Raw genomic sequence first — 26,915 nt, 5'->3', positions numbered from 1 at the left:
AATTAACAATGTCAGTAATTTGACAAGTTGTAGGTTATGAACTTATTTTTTATAATTTTGTGAGATTTTATTGTTATTAATGATGATTAAATTAATGTACGTCTCTTTTTTAATTTTTCTTTTATTTAGTCGATGTTATTTGCTGTAAATATGAGAAAATAATTTCATTCATATGTTTCAAGAATCATTTATATCCTTAATTGTAAGTAGTACGAGTAAATGTTTCTATACAATATAATAGTGAATACAAATGAATCTTGTTTGGTAATATCAATAAATTTAGTTACATTAGACGGTTTATTATTTATTAATTCGATTTGATGACGAATTGTCCTTAAACGGAGCAGAAATTGTCCCACCATCCTGTAAGAATTGATTTTCGGCTAACATTATGGCGGCGCACTGTTTAACCAGGAATTACCTCTAATTTAATAGACCGTAATGGGAGCCAAAACGTGACGCAAGTAACCGATAATAAGCCATTAAAATCTCTCTGCAGTTTACATTGGCCTCAAATTGAACGTTAACATTAGAACAATGGAAGTGGCCCAGTTCGTCAAAATGTTACATTATGCGTTAAATATTCATTCCTTTTATTAATTATTTTTTTTTTCGTCTCTATTTGTGATAAAAAAAAAAGGAATATGAAAAAATCCAATTCTTTTAAGGGAAAAATAAAAAAAATTTTTACCAAGTATTCTTAACACTTTCTTAAATATTTATCTCGAAAATTTTGATATGAAATTCCATAAAAGTTCCGAAAAGTTCCCGAAGAATATATAATCTTTAATAATAAAAGTTGCAAAAATTACGAATCTTCCAAAATATTATTGGAAAATACATAATTACCCGAAAGCTCGTACAAAATTACTACAAAGAATGATATGAAACATAGCTTAAAATTTCTTCTTAATTAATAAAAAAGAAAGATCAAATTAATTTATCTTTAATTATTAAATTTTCAAAAAGAAATCCATGTTTTTACATTTTACAAAATTGCTCGCGTATCCCCTTAACATACCTTCAAGTTATACTCCCTCGAAAACCCCTAAAAAAAAAAAAGAAAGAAAATTAGCTCTTGTCGACTCCGACAAATCCTACGCAGCTTTGTATCCACATTTTTAGGACATTCTTTTTTTTTTTCCCTCATCCGGAGATACAGTGGCGAAATGTAAATGCGAGAGCAGGCGGTGGCACTTCGACGTGTCGCGTCATTCATCTTGTTTTTGAACGCGTTAGTCACGCGTTGTAAACGCTCCCTCCGCAACTGTTCGATTTATTAAATCAGGATTATCTAAGCCCATTACTTTGTCCTGTAAAGCTAGATACAAAACCGCATTTATAACTGCGCAAAGCCCTTACACCGACGGGGTGGAGTGTCGATCTCTTTCTCTCTCTCTCTTCTATCTTTGCACGTCTCTCTCTTCTCTTTCATTCCCTTTCCCCTGGATTTTCTCTCTGTTTGACCGTCTCTCTCTCTCTCTCTCTCTCTCTGTCTCTCCATTTTCGATCCTCCAGCTCTGTCACACCCTCCGTCTCGCGTCTCTCGATCCCTCTTCAACCCTCCCCCATCCTCGAATCGTAACAGATAATACCGGCCAGTATCTGATCTCGTTGATATTGGCGGATAATTTACTATGCGAAAGATTACAGGCGTGACTCACATCTTGATACGCGGAATTCGAACGGCGGAGAATTTGCATAGACACGCGGCTACCGATTACTATAGTGGAGAACAAGCTGGGTCACGGTGGAGGGTCAAAGTGTATCGAGGCTGAAGAGTCGAGATTTTTGAAGATTTTCGAACTGAAATATCACGGGTTTGGATGTTAGAGCGCGTTAATCGAGATTTAAATTGTATTTTGTTAAGATGTACCCTTACTTCAATGGTTATTCAAGAGATGTGTATACATCTGAAAAGTAAAATTCTAGAGAGTGAAGTTGGATTTTATATTTAAATTTGTTGAATTATTATTTAAATCGATTAAGGTGAATGCAAAAGTATTTTTATATATGCTTTGGATATTATAATAATTGAATTTATTTTCTTGAGCCCGAAAGAAAGAATTGGTGCAATATGCGGTAATGATGTAATTATATAAAATTACAATTAATTCGCAATTAAAGGAAACAAGAATATATTTCTTACATTCAATATTCATTCTCACGAAGAAAAGTCAGAGTCATTTCACGATTTCTCTTTCGAGTTGAATTTTCCACCCTGTCAGAGCTTTCAGCGTGTCACCCTCTACACTTTTACTTTTTTCCCTTCTTTCCCGTTATTCCGCTTTGCTGCGTTTGCTTTTACCGTACCTCTGTCAATAAAGCTAAACGTTCTGAACAACGGGAAAGGATAATTCGTTCATATTTACTGCCTTCTAAAAGAATTAATAACCTCTCCCCGATTACAACAAATTTATAATTTATAATTAAAAATACACTTTGTTTAAATATTTCCTTTTCGATTAAATATTTGAATGTTAAAGCATAATTCGTCGATGGAACGCCAACAGGTGTAAAATATTATTAAATTACGTACAAATGTTCTTCTTTTTTATTCTTTTTAAAGTCGAATCTCTCGATTAATTTTAAAAAAACCAGCACAGTGAGTGAAAGTTAGTATATAAAATTGATATTGATCTGTTAAATATTTTCCAACTTTATCGATCTCTTTATCTTCCAATAATCCTTCATTTTTCTCGCATAATTAATCAATACATCTCTCAATTTTATCACCCAATGTAATCTGTATAATTTTTAAGTGTAACGTAAAAATGAAGGAAATTAAAATAATATATATTCCATCGTATATTCGTAATTGATTCTCTCATTCGACGAGTATTATCGAAACGATAGAGAATTCGTATCTTCATTCGATTCACTTTTCTATAAATTTATCCACGTGAGAGGGTGAAATCAAATCCACTGTAATAAACCAACTAAAGGCCGGCTTTTTATCGGCCCGTCCGCGAGAGATTGGTTCGCATATCATTCTAAACTGCCGGATAAATTTATCGGGACGGTGGATCAATGAGGCCTTAATGAGATATATTACCAAATGAGAGTGTTTATATATCGAATGCGGTCGACCACGGCTGGCTAAACGCCGATCATACGTTGCCGATCTATAACGTATATATATCCATGAAATCACCATCGTTATTCCCACTCTCCAAACGAAATATATCCAATTTAACTTTTTGTCGATCATTAAATACCGTATCAATTCGATTTCGTATTTGGTTCGTTAATAGTAATGTTTGACGGTAATAGCAACGATAGTTTATCGATTCTTTTAATTAATTAATTAATTATTGTGTAATCGATGATATCTTTTTTTATTGAAAGAGTAATATATTAACATTTACATGTAAAAATGTATTTTTTCTTTAAAAATCTATCAAGGGATTCTAAAGAAGATTATTTTTATTATCTGTTGCTATTATTTTATTATTATCATCATTAACTTGATCTTTCTTTTCTTATTTTCTTCACGATTTTATTACAATCGTAAAATAATCGTGGAAACGATATAATATTTCGAGTAAAATTTCGCGGGTTTCATCGAAATATTTGTCTGTAAGAAAAGTAGGAATAGAAAAAGCGAAATTCAGTCAGGGTTGATGCTTAATGATGCGTGGAAACTCATGTATGACATTCATTCGTGAACTTTTTCCACATCATTGAGCTCGCTTATCATTCAAATGGTACCGTCTCATTGACACGCCGATAAATTTTTAAAATCGGTTTTTCCTGGAAAATCGAATCATGGATTGTTTATTATTTCAATTAACAATCTTATTAAATATATTTATTATATATATTTGAATCAATTATACTTTTAAATTGATACAAACTTCTTGTATTAAATTTTATTGAAACGAAATTTCATTTATTTTGAAATATATGTTAGGGGATAGATTTTTAAATAATAAGAGAATTTTTTTATTCGTGTTTTAAAAATATTTTTTCCTTTGGAAAATATAGAAATTGAATTGTTATCTAATAATTAAAAAGTAGAGTTAAGAAAGAATTAATTTAAATTATGGTATAAGTATAGTTAAGTACAGCATAGTTAAGTGTACATGTAATTTTTCTTGAGAAAACTGAAAGAAAATGTATATTTCCATATTCCATTCGTATTTCTCGTATCATTTTAAATTCATATCGTAAAAACGTAGGAAAACTTCAAATGTACTTTTATAACTCGCCAAAATCTTTCTCAAAATCAAAATTGCTCGATTAACTTAAATGAATCAAACGAGTGCACAATACCTATGATAGGATGAATTTAAAAATTGGAAAAAATTAAAAGAAAGAAGAAAAAAAACACTTTTCACCATTCACATTATCGGTATTCATCGCCGATGAAGAATCAAGACAAGGGTCGAGCTCGAACTCGATTTCCTTCGTGTCATCTTTTGGCGGACGAAGAGAGAAAGAGAGAGGGGGTAAAAAAGAAGTAGAAAAAGGAGGGAGAAAGCGAGAGCCGTAAAGCTCGGCCGTTTCCCAGTTGCCGTCGGTCGCGAAATTTGATTCCGAAATAAAAATAGAATATTGGGGATAACGCGAATCGGTGAAGCCATTTGATCTTCGAGTGAGGCGAAATGGTCGGTGTCGGGGTGGGTTACGGGGGTGGAGGGGGAAACATATCGATATGGGGAAGCGGTACGAGAACGGAATACAGAGGAGCGCATTATCGCCAACAGCCAACTACCCTCTGCCATTCTCGCGGATCGCATTACTTATTATTTGAAGAAACATTCTGCTCCAAGCACTTTGTAATATTACGAGAAATTACTTTTGGCCCGATTGATTTCGACAGATTGCGATGATCCTACTGAATCTTGACGATCGTTACGCGATCGAGATTTCGATTTTGAATCGAATCTTGTTTCGCAAATCATCTGAATATATAAATATCGTATCTTTTTAAATTATGCTATAATTCAGGCTGAAAGTGATCGTTACGAGATAAGTTGATGTATAGTTGAATATTATTTTAATGATTATTTCTTTTTTAATTTCTCACTTTTTATTAATTTGCAATTTATTGATCTAATAGCACGAGTGAACCACGATTTTAAATATTTCGTGTGATATATATGCTAGAAAAATCCTATGATTTAGTATCTATCCTAGGTATCGTGAGAAATTTTCCAGTAGAGTGCAGGTCTGACTAATTATGGTATTAATCTCCTTATTCCAACTTCCTATTACGCATTATTATATACATGTTATTACCAAGAAATTATTAATTTATTAATAATCAGCAATTTCTCGTCCATTTGTTCACGAGACAAATAAATTTTTTTCACGAAATATTTTTATTTAACTTTGCGATACAAGAAGAGTAAGTCAGGATCACACAAATTTCTCGAATATTTCGATTAATCCGAATACCTCCGTTCCAACAAAGGGAAAGTCAATTAAATAATTCCCGTAGATTCAGAAGTAGCGGATCAGTGGAAATCTTATTGATCACATCTGCGATCCCGTGTCCTCCTTTGTTTCCTAAGCGGGGCACTGATCTCTGCAACCCGAATGAATTATGGGAGCAGGGGAATATTAATACGTGTGTACAGTGATACAGATACATTCATCAAATTTGATCAAGGAAACACTCGAGGGTGTTACAGGATTAGTCCTGTTTCCCCTTCATAGAAGCTCGATTTTGATCAGGATGGATTTTTAGCGTCGCCCTCTTGCCCCCCTAGCCTTCCCTCCTCCTCCTCTCCTTTCCTCATTTTTCTTTTTCCTTATCTTCGACCGACGTGGAGAAAAATTGGACAAGCGTTTATGATCATGAAGTGATGGTATCGAAAAATAATCAGCCATGCGTATTCGATGTTCGTCAATGCGTTCGAAGAATCGTTGACGTTGGGGATTCAATTTTCAGCTTCGACCCGATATTTATTTTTTTTTCTTCTTTTATGGCTTTTCCCATATCACACGAAAGTTACACATTTGTCGAGATGAATTAATAAAAAATGTTTAAATTAAATATTTATCAAGCGATTAAATTATTATACCGTTTCCTATTATTTCCTATTATTGTTAAATAAATATTCGATCCGATAATCACGCAGGGATATATGAATGATACAGATACCAGTGACTCGATGTGAAATTCACTCCGCAACAAAATTGAATAATTAATCGCTCACTCGAGTAATATCAGAATGTTAAACTTCAACGATCACGCTCTCGTTTTCCAAGCTCCATCCGGCCACGATTAACGGTGCAACACCTGCCCACAGTATGATGTCCATGAACGCCAACGAAAGAAATATCGTTCTCGATCCGCGCAATTACTGGCCACGTAAATCGTAAATCGGAAGAATAGGTCACCGTTACCTCCAATATAACATCCCCCGGGGACGCCTGAAGAAACGAGGTTTCTAGAAGGTAATGCCAACCATTCAAGGCGCGAAATAAAGTCTCAGGTTTGTTATCGACAAAGGCCGAGAATAAGGTAAAACGAGCAACCGAGAGAGAGAGAGAGAGAGAGAGAGAGAAAGGGCAAAAGCTCGTGGAATCGAGCATTATGGAGTCAAGTACATGTGGGCCAATTTCGAGGGTACGAGCTGTGGGAGGTGAATGAAGGGAAACGCCGCCTGCTGCCGTGATTTATCACGCCATGCCATGCCGCGCCGTACATACATACACCACCATGATGATACATGGTGGAGGAAAAGCGGGTAGGAGGCTTTCGCTCGTACTAATTGACGTCATCGATATTGGTATCCGTCGACGAGCAGATTACTCCGCCGTAAACAACTCCACCCCTCTATGCTGCCGCTGCCGCCGCCGTTGCTACAGCCTACCTCCTCTCTTGTCGTTTCTATCGGGACAGGGGTGCCTCACCGCTACCGCCGCCACTTTACTACCACCACCACCACCACCACCACTGCGTAAACACCATCTAAGCCCTCGTTCCTTCCGCGCCGCGTTCTATCCCTCGGCCGCGCGCGCTATTTATCCCTATCCCCCCACTCCTTGACCCCTCCATACCGCGCCATCCCCACCACTCGGCCAGCCACGGCTATCCCCACCACCGGCCTGCTACCAGTCTGCTCGACCGCGCTCCATCGAGCACTTCAACTTGTTACCCCATCTCTTCGACTCCCCCTTTTAAACCTTCCTTCCTTTGCTTTCCTCCTCTCCCTCTGTGTATAAGTGAATGTGCTTTCTGCCTCTTCCTTTCTGCTGTAGACGCTCGTATCTTTCTGTATCTCTTTCCATCTTTCTCCTCTCTCTCTCTCTCTCTCTCTCTTTAATCTCATCCCCATCAACTCTCGCCCCTCTCGTCTGCGATACACGCGCTGATACGCCTACGAGCATTGGGGTGTCACGCTCTTTAACTGGCAAACGCTCCGCCGTTCACTTTGCCGTATTAGATTCTAATAGGGGATACGTTTCGCTCGAGTATCATTCGTTTAACTTTCTTCCTCTCTATATATCTATCTAACTCTCTTTCTCGTTCAACTTGGTTCGTTTACCTTTCTTCATTTCTCTTCCTATTGTCCGTCTCCGGACGAGTGGTTCACCCATTCCTGGTGATGGTTGCACTTTGGTTCACCGTTCGCTTCAACGAGCCGGCTAACTAAATCATGCGATGGATATCGTTGGCAATTTGATCCGCGTAATAGTCTTAATAGCTCGCTCTCGTTTCGATTCGCGTGGCGGAACGATTGCGCGCAGTAGTGTCACGCGATGATTGCTGCGTCGTCGCGTCGTGCCAATTCGTGATATTTCCACTGGGCAGACGCGCAGTAGTTCTTCCCCGTGGAATGGCGGGCGTGATGTAAATGCGGGGATAGTGGGTTTGAAAGGTTGATTGATAACTGTTTTCGGAAGATTCTAAGTGGCTTTTATCGAGAAATGTTCGAATCGGTCAGACTGTGAGTATTGGCTATTCGTTATTTTCGACGTTAAATATTTCGGATTGAAATTTTGTTTGCGCGAAAGAAAGAAGGATGTTCCTTAGAGTTTTTCAACTTTACTACTCGTTTACTAATCGTGGAAAATAATCGTTTAATTTTTATTTTTTTGAAAGGGAGAATTCCACGATTTGAAATTGCATTTCTGTAGACCATTGCAACTTTCTTCTTATATCTTTATATATTTGAAACGTATTTTTGGAACGGATGAATGAATTTTTTTTTTTTTACTTATTTTTAGACTTATCGATCACAACTGTTGCACAATTGTTTCACAAACTTTCAAATTTATAAGAAGGATTAAAATTTTTTCAATCATTGTTAATGGTTATCGATTTTCAAGCGCAATAAATAATATAAGTAATATCGATATTGTTTCCATTAATTCTTCGTATGACGTTAGAGTGATTGCATCGAAGAGTTTAACGTATGTTTGACTGAAAAACAAAAAATCTCCTCTCCCCCCCAAAAAAAGGGGGAAAAGAAGAAAATGGATAAAAAAAAAAAAAAAAAATACGAGGAAAAAGAACGGCATATCGGTGGGATATACGTTTCGAAAACGAAAAAGTGATAAATCTGGAAATGTGGAATGACAGAATACATATATCTTCGTTGGATGGAACTAGCGAATCCCTATATGCCGTACTAATCCTTTTCCGATACTGAAAAAAATGATAAATCTCGGATGTAAAACCACGAACGTAGGATATCGATTTTGTATACAGGACGATCCATAAGTGAGCCATAAGAAGTTTAACGTTTAAGCCCTGGTTCGTGTCTGGTATAAACGATGTATTTGTTTAACGGACAATCCTTGATTCTCGGACAACATAAAACAGAATGTTTTTCTTTAACCTGTTAGCCCGTGGTTAAAATAAAGGGACAGGTGATAAGTGGAGCAAGAGTTTCGAGATAGAAAATTGTCCTTTTTTTCCCTTTTTTCTTTTTTAAACACAACCGCAGACCGATTCTCTCCACTTCATCTACGATTAATTTTATCCCTTTTAAATTATCAATCTATACGCGCATCTATAATAACCACGCGGCACAAAATAAAGTGTAATTAATTATTTAATCGAAAAATTTTTGTCAAAGATTCCAAAAGATTGTTTGAAACAAGGTTTCAAAGTTACATAAACAACGTAAATAATTCCTTTTTTACTGTTTCTTTAAAATCTCTTTGAATAAACTCGTTGAATATTTAGCGAAAATTACAGCATCGAAGAAATCTCTCGAAAAAATAAAGACTAATTTTCTAAATCGTTAATACTCATTGGAGATTTTTATAAGAATTAGAAACAAACCAGATTTAACAATCAGATCACGCGTATCGTTAAATTTCATTGCTGGATATACTTCATAAATTCACGTTCATCCGTAACGTGATGATATTAATACGACTGAAAGCTTTTCGTAAATAATGTAATTGATTGATGTATCGTCGCGTCGAGCGAGATAAGTTTATTACGAAACGTTCGCGACAACGTGGGTCGAGCAAATAATTTCCCTTTTGCGAAATAATGCAAATGTTTATAAATGTAATTTCGCTCGAATCCGCCCTGTTTAGTCCGCTATCATTTGTCAACGATCGGCGTGGTAGGTAGCCGGGGCGAGGGATCATTTTTAGGCTTTCAGAGACTTCAACGCGTGATCGTTTCATATTATAGACGCGCTATAGTCATCGAGAGTCTAGATACTTATGGATATATATATTAATGGTTAACGGGCAAGGACAAGTGAATAAACGTTGTAATTATGAAACGATATCTTCAGAGACATTATTTTCAAAGCAATTATCACGTGTTTCTTTTTGTTTTTATTATTAGAAGATTTTTCTTTTTATTTGGAATAATTTTAATTTAGAAAAACGTACACACGTCCCTGAAAAATTGATAAAATTAGTGCATTATATATAAAAAATATCGTGTTATATCGTTTTATAATAAATATATTTTAAATTTACTATGGAAAAAATTTTGTAAGCTATTAATATAATAAAAGTGTTTTGAAACAGATATTTTGTGGCTTTTTAATTTCTTATATCGCACAAGTAGAACTTTTTATTACGAGGATGCGAAAGATAATAAATTTTTATATATAAAGTAGACTATTTTCGTAAGAAATAATCGTTTCTCCCTCCCCTTCGATGATTGCGAAAGAATCTTCCATATCTTATTTCTTTCGAGCATTTAACAATAAGAGGGGACAATATATTCCTGTTATCTACCAGCTGACATCGAAGAAAGCGCAAAGTAAGAATGTAATACGCGCGACACAAGATCGTAACACAGAGCGGCAAACGAGCAAAGTTCTCTACGAAAGACTGTTTCGGTAGTGTATCAAACGGAACAGTCTTCATAGTTTGATTTTCCTTACGAATAAAAGTTCGATTCTTCCTTTTTTCATTTATAAAAATTATTAAAACGTATTTTACACGTTATTTTTTATCCCCCTTCTTTTTTAATTTTAAATTTTACAAAATAAAACATCAGAGTAGTAATAAATCTATCTATATGAATTTTATGCAATTTTTGCAACGATTTTAAAAATAAATCTTCGTTAAATTTCTAAAATTTCTCTCGAGTTTTAATAATTCTCCGAGTTATTAAACGACAATTGTTTTGTTTCTCCAACAACTTTTAATCTTTTTCGAGCAATTTTATATAGTTGAGAATAATAAATAATTAGAAAGTTTTCTGGAAAATTTTCTCCTTTCACCCCCTGTTTTGCTAATTATACCTTGATCATTAGCTTTAAGCTCCCGATCCCCGTGTTTCCTTATTTTTAATTTCTTTTCCCCGCTGCTTATCCCAGCCCTTTCTCTCCCCTCTTATCTTTTTTTCGTTTATCAAGGCGCCAGCGAAATGCTCGGAATATTAAACCTCGCCTTTGCTTCTCGAGAAAGAAGCTTCGGTCGGCAAGATCCATTGCAAAATTCTTCTCCGTGAACTTCTATTTCATTTCTCCCTATTTAATAGAAAATTATGATAAACTGTTATTATATTGTTATAATATTGGAAATACCAATGACGAAATATTATTCAAATTCTTTTTAATTCAAATTATTTTTATCGAACAACAATCAATCTCCTCCTATATACAACGGATATCGAAAAATATATCATGATAAATATATTCATTAAGTATATCGAGGTAATAAAAACTTTCAATCGCACAATCGCCCTTAAATTAAGATTACAAATTCCAAACTGTCCACTACGATTCACGGGCAAAAACTATCCGTCCAACGATCGCGCGATCCGTCAACAATACCCAGCTACTCGAAACCTAATATCCCTCTTTTCCGCTCGATTCTTCTCCGCAAACCAAAATATCCTCTCGTCCAACCATCTACAATCTCGTACAACGCCTATCCGGCTCGCAATCGATGCCTCTGAATCAGCGACTCGTACTCGTATTCGGGGTATATATTGTCGTAATATTTCGGGCAAACTTGCCGCCTTGCCCCGTTACATCCGTCGGCAATCTCGCCCTCTCCCCTCCCCTCGAAGATGGCATATACGCGGAGGTGAATCGCCTCTTGCCGAGGAAATCCGAGGTAATTGAATGCTAACCCCTCTTCCCGCCCTCCCTCCACTCCCCCTCCCCTCTCCTTCCGTATCCGCTCACCCTCCCCCCCCCCCCCCTCGTATCATCCGCGGACCGGGTTGGATACGCGCGGGGAGGGGGGAGGAGAAGGGTGGCGTAGAGGGAAAGCGTGTGCTCATCCCCGTGGCCATCACTCACCGACGCAGACTTGTAGCTTTCAATAAAAATGTAAATATGGCGGCGTAGAACGAGCCAATGACAGCGCTACATCGACGTCGTGCCGCGACATATACGTGTGTACACAGACAACACACGTGCACGCACACAAAGCGCAGAGGGAGGAGGAGAGGAGTGGTGGAAAGAGAAAGGGAGAGAGGGAACGAGAGGGAGGGCGAGAGAAAGGAGGAAAGAGAGGCGAGATGCGAAAGGGGGTGGTGGTTTCGAAGGAACACAGCGGTCGAAGGCCGAAGGGGGCGAGGGTCGAAGATGGGGAGGCGGAGGAACAACGAACAACGGGGCAACCCGTTTTGTAGGGGGCTTCTCGAGTCCTCACGATGCCAGGAGCAGAGTTTCTTCTCTCTAACTCTTCCACGAGCTACACGAGTACTACGAGATGTAAAAGGAGTAAAAGGAGCTTCCCCTCCTCCTGGAGGAAATAATGCGGAAGGAAGAGAAGAGAAGAGAAGAGAAGAGAAGAGAGGAGAGGAGAGGAGAGATTGGTGTAGAAGGATGTGGGAGAGATAGGTAATAGAAGTTTTCGAGGGGAGGAGATAGTGGGCGAGCGAGGGTGGAAAAGATGGAGAGGAGGAATAGACAGAGAGCGCATAGCGGACGAAAAAAGAGGGTTGGAAGGGAACGAGAAGTGACGGTCGGCTGTCGTGAACACGAGGCTTTCGACGTTTCTCCTTGTCCCTCTTAACCGTGTTTCATACGGTTTGGAGAAGGAGAAGTGGGGAGGGAGAGGGGGAGAGACACAGAAGGGAGAGAATGACGCAGGTGCCGCAAAGCTTGACACGTCTCCGGCTGTTTTGTCACCTTCTTTTATCCTTCGAACTTTTTACAAGCTGCCTCGTTAGAAGCTTGCTCGCGGCGTTGATGGAGTAAGCCGGCGGCGGACAAATGCGTTTTAAAATTACGCCCTCCCCTGGCGGAGGGAGGGTGCGATGGAGAAGGAGGAAAGCTGACGCCCCACCCAAAGGCGAATCCTCGCGATGATACCGGGGCTCTTTGCTGGATTACGAATCGGATCTGGACGCGTTTTTTAATTTTATACTTTTCGTCTTTCGCTCCCTGTTGTTCTTTTGTGCGCGCGTTTATTCACATTACATTCTCATTCAAAATTATCGACCAATATTAATACCGATTCTTGTTTCTGGAACAAACGTAGATTATATACAATACGTGTAACAGTTTTTAATATTTTCAGTTCCAGGAACAAGATATACATTATACGGATTGCTTGTTCTTAGTATTCTGAATTCTAAATAATTTCAGTACCGTCATATTTCTTTATCTACCATTTCCCTTAAATGGTTCCGTGTTATAACACCGAACCATTTATCCTGCGATTCGTGCCATTAATAATCACAATTTCAATACGTGATTTACAACCCTTAATACGCCGGAATTAACGACATATAATAAAATCGAACGATTTCAATGTATTCCAAATTAGAGCAGCAAAAAGGAAGTGACGAAAATATCGAATTTGTCGAGGAAAAGGTGGGAGGGGGGGAAAAAAAAAGAAAATAACAGGAAGAATGAAATAGTTATTTCGACGAATATCCTCTGTCAAGAGGGATCGAGATCGAAGCAACAAAAAGTCTGTTGGTCATTAAAACGGATGATTTTTCGAGGTTGTAATCCCCGCTTAAACGTTTAAGCCGACAAGGAAATATTAAACGATGGCGGCCGTTAAAAACAGCAGCACCAGTTTAAGTTGATTTTACTTTTTATCGCAACCCCCGCCGTCCGTTCCATCATTCACGGATTAATATCGGACCCGGCTCGAAAACGCTTCAACTGTTATGAATTTTTATTAACCCATCTACATCTGTTACTCATAATTAGCCGGGCGCACGCTTAAATCATTTGGACGTTTTTATCGGAGATTAGCGTAAACTTTATTAAAAGCACCGAGCAAACGCCACATTCTAGAGCGATATTCCAATGTCTAATTTCTCGCCGACCATTTTTCCCGAATTTCTATCTTGTTTTTCTCCATATGTATTTTTTTTGTTTCGTTCCTACTGTTTGTTAAGAAATAAAAAAATATTTAAACGTTAAATGCAAGAGAAATTCTTGTCTGAGAGAATCCATCTGATTCTATAATTGATTAGAGTTGAGACACAATTTTTTTGGGAATATCATTCCATTTCGCTTGGAAGCAATAAAGATCGATATTAAGGTCACTATATATGATAACTTGTTAATATCAATTGAAGAAATAAATATTAAATTCGTTCTTTAATACGGAGAGAATAATTAGAATTGGGAAATTACGAGTATCACTTAGAAAAAGACAGAGATTTTTCCTTAAAAATTCCACGTTATTTTCAACGTAATTTGTAATTTTTCTTTCAAGTGTAATTGAAAGATACTCGTCAGGAGAAAATTCAATGACAATCAACCGATCCCTTAAACTACAAAAAAATAAAGGGGAAGATGTGGAAGCCGAATCACAATATTTATTCTCAAAACACGCAGTGGCCGATACGGAAATCGTCACGTGTGATCAACGATCTTCGATTTTGTGAGCTGAAGGGAAATTACGAACAAGAAACGATCGAAACGATCAACGTTACATTTTCTAATCATCCAAAAAAAAAAAAAAAAAGAAATAAAAAAGAAGAAATCAACTCCCCTTCTCTCCAAATCTTTTCACCCAATCCCAGCATAAACTCATCGAATCGGGGCACGAGATCGCGACACGTTTCTTTCTAACGACCCTTTAATCGCTTGGAAAACCACCCCTGAAAGCGAGAAGAAGCGAGATCTCCTCTTACCTTGACCTGCGATTCCGACATGCCGAGGGCGTAGGCCAATTTAGCGCGTTCCGGCCCCGCTAGGTATTTCGTCTGCTCGAACGTTTTCTCGAGGGCGAAGATTTGCTGTCCGCTGAACGTCGGCCTCGTGTGCTTCTTCTTGCCGCCCTCGTGCTCGCCGGTTCCGCCGGATCCTGTCATCGTCTGCTGACAGCCCAGCTGTTGCGACACTGTAACATCGATATCGTTTCCAGGGAATTCTCCTCGTCGCTCTAATAACACGGATCCCTTTCCAGGAGCCGTTATTTCTATTCATCCGATGGTATGGATAGGGAAGAGTAGGGAAAAAAAAAAGAAAAAAGAAAAGAGAGAAAGAGGAAGAAAAGATGTCGGCCACTCGGCGCATCCGGCGCACCGTGAGGAGTGGTGGATCGAGATCTTTGTGGATTGTTTGGGAGAAAAACTGATTCTTCTGGGATTGGGTGGATATGAAGTTAAGGATAAGGGGCAGGGGAATGGGGGTTAAATATTTCAGGATCGGTGAATATTTTGGATAAAGTAGACATTATACTCTCTGTTCGAGATTTTGAGAGATTTCAAGATATCGTGGATTTGAAATTTTGAGAGAAAAAAAATGTTACGATTACGTATCATATTTTGAGATATTTATATAATGAGCGATTTTGGATTATGGAAAAATTTTGAAAAATTCTCTTTTTGATTTGGTGTTTTGTGAAATTTTAATTTAATCGAAAAAATGATTAATTACTGACCGTCAATAGTTTAAAATTTTCACGTTATCTCAATGTATTGTATAAACGATTACTGTTGAATGTTGTCGGTTATTAAAACGTGGTGGTTGAATACCGACATTATCGCAAAACTTATCAAACCAATCGGAGTTGCGGTCACTTTTATCAAGCAATTAATCTTCATCAATTTTGCGTCATTCTTCTTGCCATCGGCCAACGCGTTTCGTGCCGACGATTTACATAGGCTATCGATAATTGCGTCATAAATTTACATCTCGTTACACGCCAAAAATGTTCTGTACGACACATCTATTGAAAACCATCCAATTATTCTACGATAACACACCACGATTCCAAATAGTCTACCTTTTGTGGTAGATTTATATTTAACCAGTCACTTCATTTACATCATCTAAAAACCTTTACTTTTAACATAATTCTAATTAAATAGATAAAAATTTAATCTCCGTTTAATTAGTTAGCTGTCTTGAAAAAAATCTATAATTAATCTATTACAAATTAATATACAATGGTTTCATTTGAAGAAAGATAATTCTTCAAAATTATTACACATTAAAAATGAATTTGAAATTGCCAAGCTAAGAAAAATATGCCAATTCGTTATTCGAATTCTCGATATTGTTGAATTTCACTTATCCAGAGATTCGTATTTACAAAATACAACTCAATTAACCCTCTCAATTTCGCCCTCTTAAAGATATCACTTTTCGTTCAAATATTTTTACTATTTTTTCCATTTTTATCTCCTAACTTATCCAACGTTCGTATCTCGTTATCAAACACACGCGTACGATCATCCCGGCGAAGAAGAAAAGAAACCGAGATCACAGTTTAATTTGACGGAATCACGCGTTCAAGGGTTAAACACTTGTGCGATAGACCGCAATCATGGCGTCTCGGCGGGTGGCGGCACGTGGCTGCCACGTGGCTTCCTCGTTCCGCAAATAAGCGGACATTGTTATCGTTATCCTTGCCTTCACGACTGATCCCCTTTCGTCCTGTAGGGATACAAGATCCTACGTAAGAGATAGCATCGTTGAATGGCACGGCGCGTGACAGGGGGTGAGATTATCGCGGTGAAAACACGTTCACAGACGATCTATCGCGGGAAAAACGGCTGATTAACGCGTGCCTCTTGGGTCTTCTAGTTGGTGTTGGGAACTAACGGTCTGGAAAATTGCGCGGAGATTTCGAAATCGATATCGACGTAGATAGAATCCTTCGGTCGAGATCGATTCGAACTTTGCCGATTCGAAGATTAATTGCTCGCTTCCCAGATTTTTATTTACAATTTTCCAAGAGTTTGGTATCCGTGCGAGCGAAACATGTCCAATCAACTTCGAAATTTGTTCCCGATATAATCTATATATAAGAGAGAATAAGGTTTTATCAAGATTGCAACTAACATTATTAAATCTCACTTCCAAAAATACCAAACAACGAGAATACGATACAATATGATACAATCCTTTCCTCCATCGGAACTTAGACCGAACAATCATCACAGATTTCCCGCGACAGCGCTTGGACACCAGCCTAGACGTAAGGTATGATCAATCTTGCTCGAGAGTCGACAGGGGTGATGATGGCAAAGGTTGACACGCATAAATTTCGGCAAAAAGCTTGGACTTATCGAATTATACCGGGAAAGTTGGAGCCAGCGCTGGAGTTGAGTTTAGCAGCAGTTTCTAAGTAGACGAATAGGGGATATCGCGTGAAACGTGTAGCGTCGATCGCTGGTAGAGGGTGGAGCAGTGCGGTAAGCAGCTCATTAGAACCCTCCCCGCCGACTGGCCATTATTGCCTCGTTCCGTATTCCGTTACAAATTGCTTTATTAAATTAAAGTCCCGCAACCCATACCGTTGTGACGACCCCACGCCTCCTCTTTCTCCCTTTTCAACCCCCCCTCAACATCCTCTTCGTATCATCCCCCTTCGGCCCATGTGCCGCCGCGAGTAAACGCGTCTGACCGCGTGCTGCCTTTACCTCCTCCTGCCAAGCCCTTCTTAATTACCATACCACCAATTTTAGTCGACATTCCCTTCTCGATATCTCTGTCTTCTCCAATTGTTTCGCATTCTCCGCTCGTTTCCCAGTTTCCTTACTTTTCGTTTCTTCGATACGATTTTTATTAGAATTTGTTGTGAGTTGTTTTATATTATGCGTAGCTTTTCTTTCTTTTTATTTTTTATCATAAGTAGTGTGAAGAGAAAGAGGAAGAAGAATTTTTTAAATTCATCGTTCCTTTCAGTATTTAGTCTCGATTATCTTATTAATAAGCGCGAATAGTTTAAAATTATATTCTTACCTATCTCTTTTTGTACTTTATTAAATGAAGATCGAATTCTAAGTTCCAAAGATAAAATATGTTATATTACAATTTCCTTCAATTTACCAGCGAAATAAATTCGCATCCCCGATTAATTTCGCATCCCCGATCCGATCATTCATCGAAATCATCTTTCCACCTTCAAAATCGTCTCCCCCTCTCCCCAAAACACCCACCTCTCGCCCCATCGATGCCGACCAATTCCGAAGGTCCAGGTATTTAATAAAAAGATAAAACCGTTCCCGTGGATCGCATAAACCATGTCCCGCGACGATCGTTCAAGGACCACCACCACCACCATCACCTTGTGCAACCGATCGACCTAACCAGCCAGGAATATAAAGCACTGGAGGAGTATCGACACGATCCACCATATTCCCGCTCGTAACTCAACTTAGAGAGAAGAGAAACAAGAGGGAGGGAAGAGGAGGAATGATAGAAAAGGCGGGATACACCGCGGATAACGGGGGGAGGGGGCGCAGTTAAAATATTGCCGAGAGTTATTCACGTGAGCGAGGAAAGGGAGAGGCCTCGCAGGGATACGAGGGTTGATATTGAATATGATATTCCGGATACGCCGAGGCGGACCACGGATATATCCCTCTTATATTCGTTCGAGAGTGACATCCGTGGCCGACACGACACGTTCCAACAACACACGGCGCGGTTCCTCTCGTCCACGCCCATCCACGCGTTCCTGCGTACTTACATCCTATCTCGTCACCCTCCTTGCTACACCCCCCTTTCTCCCCTTTCGCTCCTCCTTTCGATGGGTTAAGTGGCCTGCACACTGGCGGTAGGGTACCACTCCCTCTTTCGTAGACGAGAATCTCTGATATCGATGTAGTAGGTTGCAACTTGGGAAAAGGGGGGAGGGGAAAATCGAGGTGAAAATTGAGGGTTTTTTTTTTAACACAAGGAAATATCCGTTTTGACGGATATATGTAAAATTTGACTTTTTGCTTGCGATTGATTTGTCGATTATGATCGACGATGCCAAGCTATATCTTCTTGTTAGTAATTATTTTTTAATTCTTTCGTGATATTAAAATTGTCAAATTTTGCCATCTATAGAATAAACTGGCTCATGCCACGAAAAGATACGTATTTCTTCTTTAATTTGTCGTTAAAAGTTTCAAAAATGTTCGTATCCTTGTCACACGTCAATAAAACGTTAAAATACTTGCAGCTCGAGCAGTTTCGAAATTGTAATATTGTTGAAAAATTACTTTCTCGATCATTGGCCTCGAAAGGAATTGTAAAACTCTGCTGCCAACAGGCGGCATCGATTGTGAACAGATAATGTGATATCAGAGGTCGGCTCATAATAATTCTCGAGCAATGATCGTGTGCAGGGTGCTTAAAACTTTGGCACGGCCTTCTTCTGCCCATGGAACGTGTTTCGTCCCTCCAAAACAGAAGCGGGTTTTCGGTTTTCGGCGGTGGTGGTGGTGGTGTGCCGACACATGTGCCACCGGCGGCGCTTGATGTATGCCCTCGAAAGGGGATGGCTCTCTCTTTCCACCAACCTCGCGTGTTCTTTCACTCTGTATTCCTGATTTTCCTTTTTTCTCTCTCTCTCTCTCTCCCTTTCTCTCTCCTTGCGGCGCCCTTAATCGCTTTTACAAATCGCTGTGGAGGTTTGTGGAGAGTTTCCTCGAGGTTTCGCGAGTACGGCAACTTTATGGGGTGGTGCTAGGTCTGTTGGCGTAGAATTGTGAGACTTTTGGAGACGCTTTTATCGGTACTTCGTAGAGAATGTTTTTTTGATATAATTGACGTCGTTGTATCCTCTTGATATGATACGATATTTAGAAGGTAATCAGTGTTAGTCGATTTAAGAAACCTTTTTATTTAATGAATCGATTTATTTTCATCGTATTCGTTAATAGCCACGAGTATTCTAATTAAGTTGGATTTATCAGGATACGTTTTTTGAATTAGATATAAATAGCTATAGTAGGTGCTTAGAACAATTCTTTTCTGCTCGATGAAATGAATTTCTCCAACTCTTCTTGTTTTAAATCCGTGACTCGTGCAAGTCAACGTAGAAACGCATCGGTCGAATGAAATATTGAATATATATAAAAAATAAAAATGTGACGCGATAAATTGTAAAGTAACAATACAAACTGCGATTATATTTTTAAATACGTACGGGAGAAAAATTGTTAAATTTCAAGCTTTCGTCGATCTTCGTTCATCTCCATCTTTTTCTCCCTTTCTTCACAAATAAAAAAAAAAAAAACTTATTTTCTTAGATCCATGAACGGGTATTTAACGTTGCCTCGACGACACGTGTTTCTTCGCTCCGGTCAACCGATCTCCTCGCCGCAAAAGCAAACACGAGCAGCTGTCAAATCTGTAGTAATATCGGGCGAAACGAAATATCCCGTGGGCAGAGAAATGCCATCTCTCCCTACCTACCGATCGATGTTTTGAATCCAATCTTTTTTCACTTTAACCTCCTCCGTTTTTTTTCTCTCCCTCCTCCCCCTCCCCACTTTCTCCTTTCCTCTCTTGTTTTTTCGAGTCATAGTTTCAGACGAAGATCGCCCCTCTATTCGAATATTATTTCTATTAGTCAAATGATGTACGATAGATTCGTACAATCGTCACAAGAGAATATAATGTGATCGATTCTTTCGAAACTTTGGGGATTTTTGTGGAACTTTTATGGAATAGAAATTAGTGGATATGGAAAATATTGGAAAATGTTGGAAAAAAAGGGGTTCGTTTTCATTATTTATTAACGAAAAATACTTATATTCATAAGTTTAAGAAAGAGGATGTTCTTCTTCGCGATATTTTTATATTTAAAGAAAAAAACAATATTTTTTAAACAAATGATATCAAAAATTTGAAGAAAAGATTGTTATTCCTATATTTTTACATTTGCAAAATGTATTATATATTGATATTTTCCTTACTCAAAGCTAATAAAATACTTAATAACGTAAAAAATAGGATGCTCTTTTCAAGAAAATCATTTCCACATTCACGAGAACGGAGAATTGAAAAAAAGAATATTGCTTTTCACGAAAGACTGGACATATTTCACTTACTAGCAAAGATTAAATTCTTCCACGTTCTTTTCGTTATCTATTTGCAAAATGTCACGAACAATCTCTATTCTAATAGATCGGATATACTAAGAGTATATACGTGGTGGTACGCGAAATACATCTCGTAGGGAAAGAAAACTCACGTGTGTGCAGTCTTGCTCGCCATCCCAGGGGATCACTGACTAATCCCTGAAGACCTGGCCAATAGACAGCAGGATGCCGTGGCTCCGTTCTTTGTTGAAATTGCCCGATACCTGCATTCAAAGCAAACGTGTCATGAAACTAACTCCTCTTTTCTTTCACCTTTCTTTTTCTCGCTCCCCGTCCATTTAACACTTTATTTCTTCTTATCTTTGTTATCTTTCTTTACAAATCTTACGACGTTTTAAGATTCATAAAATATTAAATTCTTTTCTACGTTCTTTAACGAATGGAGAGATACGATATGTAGCCTAGAAGAAGAAATTGAGATTGAAGGAAATTACAATTGAGTGAAAGGAAAAAGAAAATTATAACCTTTGTCCAGATATTTTTTCCAGAAATATATTTGCGATACGTTTTTATCAATGATTATTTGTTGGGAAACGTAACAAGAATTTAGAATATCGCCATGATTTATGTAGCCGAATGGCGTGACAATATGACAGCAAGAAATTCCAACAGGAAAGTGATGTTATTTGTATCCCCTTCGCAGTTCCCTATATCTTTCAAAGAGATCGTGCCAGCGCCGGAGAACCGCAACCCGACGCGTGTGGCCACGAACAATCCAATCACAAGAGAGAGGTTTCCAACTCTCGCAAAAACTGCTCAACACGAATCGAACCCTATCATCGATATTACGAAATTTTTTTACATCGTTTCCGATTGTAAAATCTTTGAAAATTCACGATTCTTGTATATTCTTATACATCGTACACAATTTTTCACATTCGGATCGCGAAATATTTTCCTTTAAATTAGCTCATTTTATAATTACATTACATATCGTCGATCTTAAAATTTGACAAAGATGTTAAATTTCTCTTTTAAGAGATTCAACTTTGCTTCAAGTTGAATTCAGCTCAATCGCGTGATCGATCGCGCTTTCGAATTCTTATTTCCATCCCTCTCGATCAAACATTTACATCAGATTTATGAAATTCCAATTCACCGATATTGTTGCGTTATCTAATCGTGGCCGGTATAGTTCGAAGAAAAATCGTATAATTCTTTTCTTCTTCTTTTTTCACTAAAAAACCTTTTCAAACTCTCTCTCTCTCTCTATCACGCATCCATCAATAAAACGTTATTTCCGTTTTTAGTGTTCTACCTAAGCGATGTTGCTCCTCGCCAAGAAACGAGCATTGAAAACGCAACGCGCGAGATACGATCGTTACCACTTTTGTCCGTTCGGATCAAATAAAATTTATTGGATCGTAAAAATGGGGGCGCTGGTGCATGCTCATCAACAAAAATATTCGAGATCGGTGTCGTAACACGGTTGGATCGCTTCTGAAAAACGGTGAATTCATTTTTTAATCGAACCTCCAACGGAGATTTTTACGGCGCCTTTTTTTTTTTATGATGATGTTTTTTTTTGAAAGAAATTCTATGGAATTAATGGATGATTGACTGAGTTGCGGAATAGTGTCAATTTATGTTATGTATTTATGGTTAAGTTACAAAGTTTGGAAAAGTCGACCGTCGGAAGAGCACGAATGCAATGTTCGAAATGTTGAATGAACTCGAATATTATTTTTGATTTGAAAATATATAAAAATTTTAAATATTCGAAACTGTGACTGCTACTAATTTTTAAATTCTCGAATCTTTAAATATTCAAACTTTCAAATTTTCCAAACGTTTGAATTTTACAAATATTCAAAGATTCGAGCTTTTCCATTCTCTCGACCATTTCAATTTTCGAAGACCTAACCTTTTCCACCATTCAAAAGCGATGAATATTCAAACTTTCAAATTCTGAACCATTTCCTGAATCGCAAACGCAAAATTTGTCAAACGTAAAAGTAATATTCAACAACTAGAGAGGGAATATCTTTGTTTTAACTCTAAACTTAAAAATCTATCTGTTTCCACCCATAATGGAATATCGATGTGTACTCAAATCGATAAAAGTACAAATTTTTCGAATAATCAGCAGCCTGAGAGCAGGTATTATTTTAATCACATTTAACTCTAATCATTAACGACACCTACTTAATATCATTTTGAATGTTCCACAATTCGAACATCATTGGAAAACGCGAATACAATTTAAACGCATAATTCATTCCATATTCAAATCGTCCACAATTATCATTATCAATTCGAAACAATTGAAATTTCAATATATGTACGTATAATCAACGTATTCCACGATATTCCAACATTATTCAAACATTCAAATACATCCACCATATTGGACAACCAATACCGACTATGCACCGAGCATTCGAAGCTTCAGAAATCAATGATAGATGCAAAAGCAGGCGTGAATGGAAAATAGGCAGCGAAATTTCCCCCTCCCCCCCAAATTTGCCAATTACGATCGAAAACAGGGAACGATATTCGAGCAAACGGAAAATTAAACGCGTCCTGTTCCGGTTCCGCGTGAAACGGCGGTGAATTATCGTGAAAGCAGATGCAGCAGCCACGCCGGAAGCCGAGAGGTGGCTGAATGAACGCACGGGACGCGTATCGAACCTGCGCATTCCGTATTGCGCGACATGCATTGCTCGCCTATTTTACTCGGGGGCGGGATATATACATGCATGTTTATACAGCGTGCTCGATGAAAAGCGTACTAGCGACATTTTCTATCCTCTATCGGTGGGGAAAATTATTCGAATCGAACGTCCGTTAACCCTATATATATATATATACGTATATACACGTATATATTTATACGTATAAATTGGAATTTTGTTTGATTATGAGAAATTGAGATACGATACCGTATTTTTGGTAATTATCGACGGAGCGAGGGAATTAATTAGCAATGAATACATGTAATGACGTGTGTAGGAATTTATGATTGATCGGATTTGTTAACGATTGTAATAAAATTTAATTTAACAGTGATGTAATCTCATTTTTGGAAGGGATTATAGTTCAATTTTGAGATGATTGTTATTGACAATTGTGGTTCGATGTTAAAAGAAACTTTTTTCGAGAAATTATAATTTCGAATATTTTCGAATAATTACAACGTAATTGGCTCTATCTTTTTCGTTTGGATCGTGTTAAGTAACGATACGGTTCATCATAGTAGCTATTTCGAATCAAAATCTCTAGCCAACCTTGGCTACCGTCGTTCAGGTGGTTAACCTAAAATACGCTAACTTTGGTTCGTGTGAGTATACGCGTTTATCCGATTTGGTTAGGCAAGTTTGAGACTTAAAGTCGACCTCGATCTCTCTACAAGACCGGAAGATCATCAAATAAAATAATTCTTAATAATAACGATTTGATATTGAAGGAATGTAAATATTTATATTTTTATTTTAAAAGATATTAACTCGTTTTGTATTAATTATTCGGGAATAAAATATGTAATATTGTAAAAGTATTAATTAATATAAATATTTATTCTTCCTTCCAATTTATTCCTCTCAACTTATCGTTACTCGAGCTTATTACACGCTAGATGGAATTTACTATATGGAAACAAATAGAAAATGAAATTTTAAGCGCGAGTCAAAGTGATTATACCCAACCCTGTTGCTCTTATTTCGCCATTTTAACGATGTTGTATCGCACAACGTGAGAATCGAGGGTGTTTCACGCCACTGAAGGGTTCATCGAGCCTGGTACGTCCATTATTAATGATATTGCGACACTCACACACATAAAGTATAATGCCATAAATTTAAAAGCACGGCCATCAAGAGCAGCATAGAAATACTAAACACATTTTATGAACGAGGAGGGCACGTGACCGGGGTTCATGGGTTCATGAATTAGGCTCGTGATGCCAGGAATAAGATCGGATTTTAGAGAGCCATCGAGTTTCTGCATTCAAAATTATTTTCTCAGAATCTCATCATTGGATAATTTATGGGAATAAGGTAGATGTCAGAAGATAAATATTCAATTTTTAATATCTTACTTAATTGGATTTTTCTTATAAGAAAAACATATATAACATTTTAACATATTTTCCTTCGAAATCAATAAATAAGTTGTTGAATGTTACAATAGAGAGATTTTAAATAAATAATTGTTGTTCTTTCAAAAATTTGTAAAAAAAACTGTTTCACAGTTTTACATTTCAACATCGCGATCAGATATTATTCTTTCAAAAAGTTAAAAAATATTCATTGAATATCACAAAAAACAAAAAAATAAAAAATAAAAAAAGAAGTAAAAAAAGAAAAGAATCCCTGACGATAAATTATTAATTTTAATATTTTCCTATTTAACATTTCGTTATCATAATTAATTTTCGAAAAACGTAAATTAAGGGAAGATAAGAGAGAAGAAGATCGAGAGATCTTAAACAATGTTCGCGCGTGCGAAACGTGGCCTTTTTTAAACTATAGCTGGTTCCATTATGGCGAATTATGAGAACGATTCCTGGAGATATTTGAACGTCCGCCACAGGCAGAAGTAGCACAGCAGCGGATATAAATCGCGAAAGATTCTTTTGGGACCCCACGGTTGCTTTTACGGGTGCCACGCCATGGATTTCTTCTTTTATTGAAAGGAAAACAATTTTATAGTGTCTACAGTGTTGCTCAACCGCGTTGCCTAGTAAGAAAAATCGATTTATGACGTATTACTTGACACAAAACTTAAATATAAATTACATATTACTGCATTACGTATTATTACCACAGAAAATTTTCCATATACCAATAAAACTATGTTATTTTCGTGTAACTTATTCATTTTCATAAATTCATTTTTTAAAAGTTTAGGTATAGTACATCTAATAAGATGTGGTTATATAATTTTCATAATTTGAAGAAACGATGAAAAATTAAAATTCCTCGATACATAAAAATACGTGATTTTAATACAAAAATTTTCAACCACGATTAAAATATATGAATTTTTCATATAAAACTCTTGAAATTTTTAATTTCATACTAAACAAATTATTATTTCCGAATTGACATTTTACCGATAAAAAAAAATGTAAAACGAAAATTTCAATAAATTTACGATGGCGTTCGTCAGCCATCGTGAATAATGATATCCGATCATTTGGAAAATTATTCGAAATTCACTTTCATTTCGTCTACGTAATAACGCGACACGGACGCAGCCGTAAATAATTGGCGCTTTAATCATTTTAAATGCACGGATAATCCGGGATCAAGTTCAAGATAGAGCCCCTGGACAGATACAGATTATTGCTCGTGCACAGGGTAGAGAGCGGTATTTGCGCAAGACAGGTTTAATTTCAACTAAAACAATTTAAAACGAATATTCTTAATAAGAAAGGATGAAAATAACAACCGAATGTTTCGTTTTAAATTTACATTCGAACGAATGCATAGGAAGGAAAACTGATTCACAAGAGCTGATTTTTATTAATTGAAAAATCGGGATTCGAATCAAAATTAGTTCAAAAAAAAAATAAAAATTTAACAGATTTTAGTACTTAAATGCTTCTTGATAAACGAAGTAAAGCAAAATAAACGAGAAATCAAAATAATTGCATTTTGATTCGAGAAATTTGACATTAAAGAATTCTATTCCTATCGGTTTACATTTTAATATAATCCTGATATCGATCAAGATTAAAAGGGATATGAACGAGCGAAAAAACATATGAAATTTTAAGCAAAAATTGAAAAAGAATTTCTCGCTTTATGTTAAACGAGTTTATACATTTTTATTTGAATTTAAAATCAAAGAAAATTTACTATAGATATTCAATTCCTAAAATCTAATAATGTTAAGGATATAAATAAATAAGAGACATCCTGTTATAAATAATACGTCAAAGAATATACAATAATATCTTTTAAATAATATTAAATATTCCTCGTTTTCAAAAAAACAGTAATGTCGCGTATATAAGCGTCTTATATTACTGAATTATTGTATTCAATTCATTTATAACTATTCTTATTTTGTACAGATTGTAATTTAAAGTAAAAAAACTAAAGTAAGAGAAAGAAATTTTGAGAGTCTAAATAAAACAAGATTATTATTGGTAATAATAATAATTGCAAGGATCGATCAAAATTTAAGTCGAATGAAATATCGTATTAAATCTCTAATATTACATGCGGACGGGGATCATTTTTATTCTTCGATTGTCGACACGATCGATCATACC

General features: G+C 37.0%; 1 protein-coding gene across 2 annotated transcripts in view; it reads right to left on the bottom strand.

Moving 5' to 3' along the window:
* Positions 1-26,915, bottom strand: part of LOC107996433 (homeobox protein Nkx-6.1) — a 55,524-nt gene that overhangs the window by 5,825 nt on the left and 22,784 nt on the right. Inside the window, exons 2-3 of one of the 2 annotated variants that reach the window (XM_062077841.1) lie at positions 20,788-20,898; positions 14,498-14,706 (exon numbers count right to left, since the gene is read on the bottom strand). In XM_062077841.1, the coding sequence (XP_061933825.1) occupies positions 14,498-14,706; positions 20,788-20,898 (320 nt within the window). The other variant, XM_062077842.1, reaches the window with a different exon arrangement.

This window comes from Apis cerana, linkage group LG8 (assembly GCF_029169275.1).
Source record: "Apis cerana isolate GH-2021 linkage group LG8, AcerK_1.0, whole genome shotgun sequence".
Lineage (NCBI taxonomy): Eukaryota > Metazoa > Arthropoda > Insecta > Hymenoptera > Apidae > Apis > Apis cerana.
The sequence above is the reverse complement of the archived record's forward strand: the minus strand, read 5'-3'. Positions and strand labels throughout refer to the sequence as shown.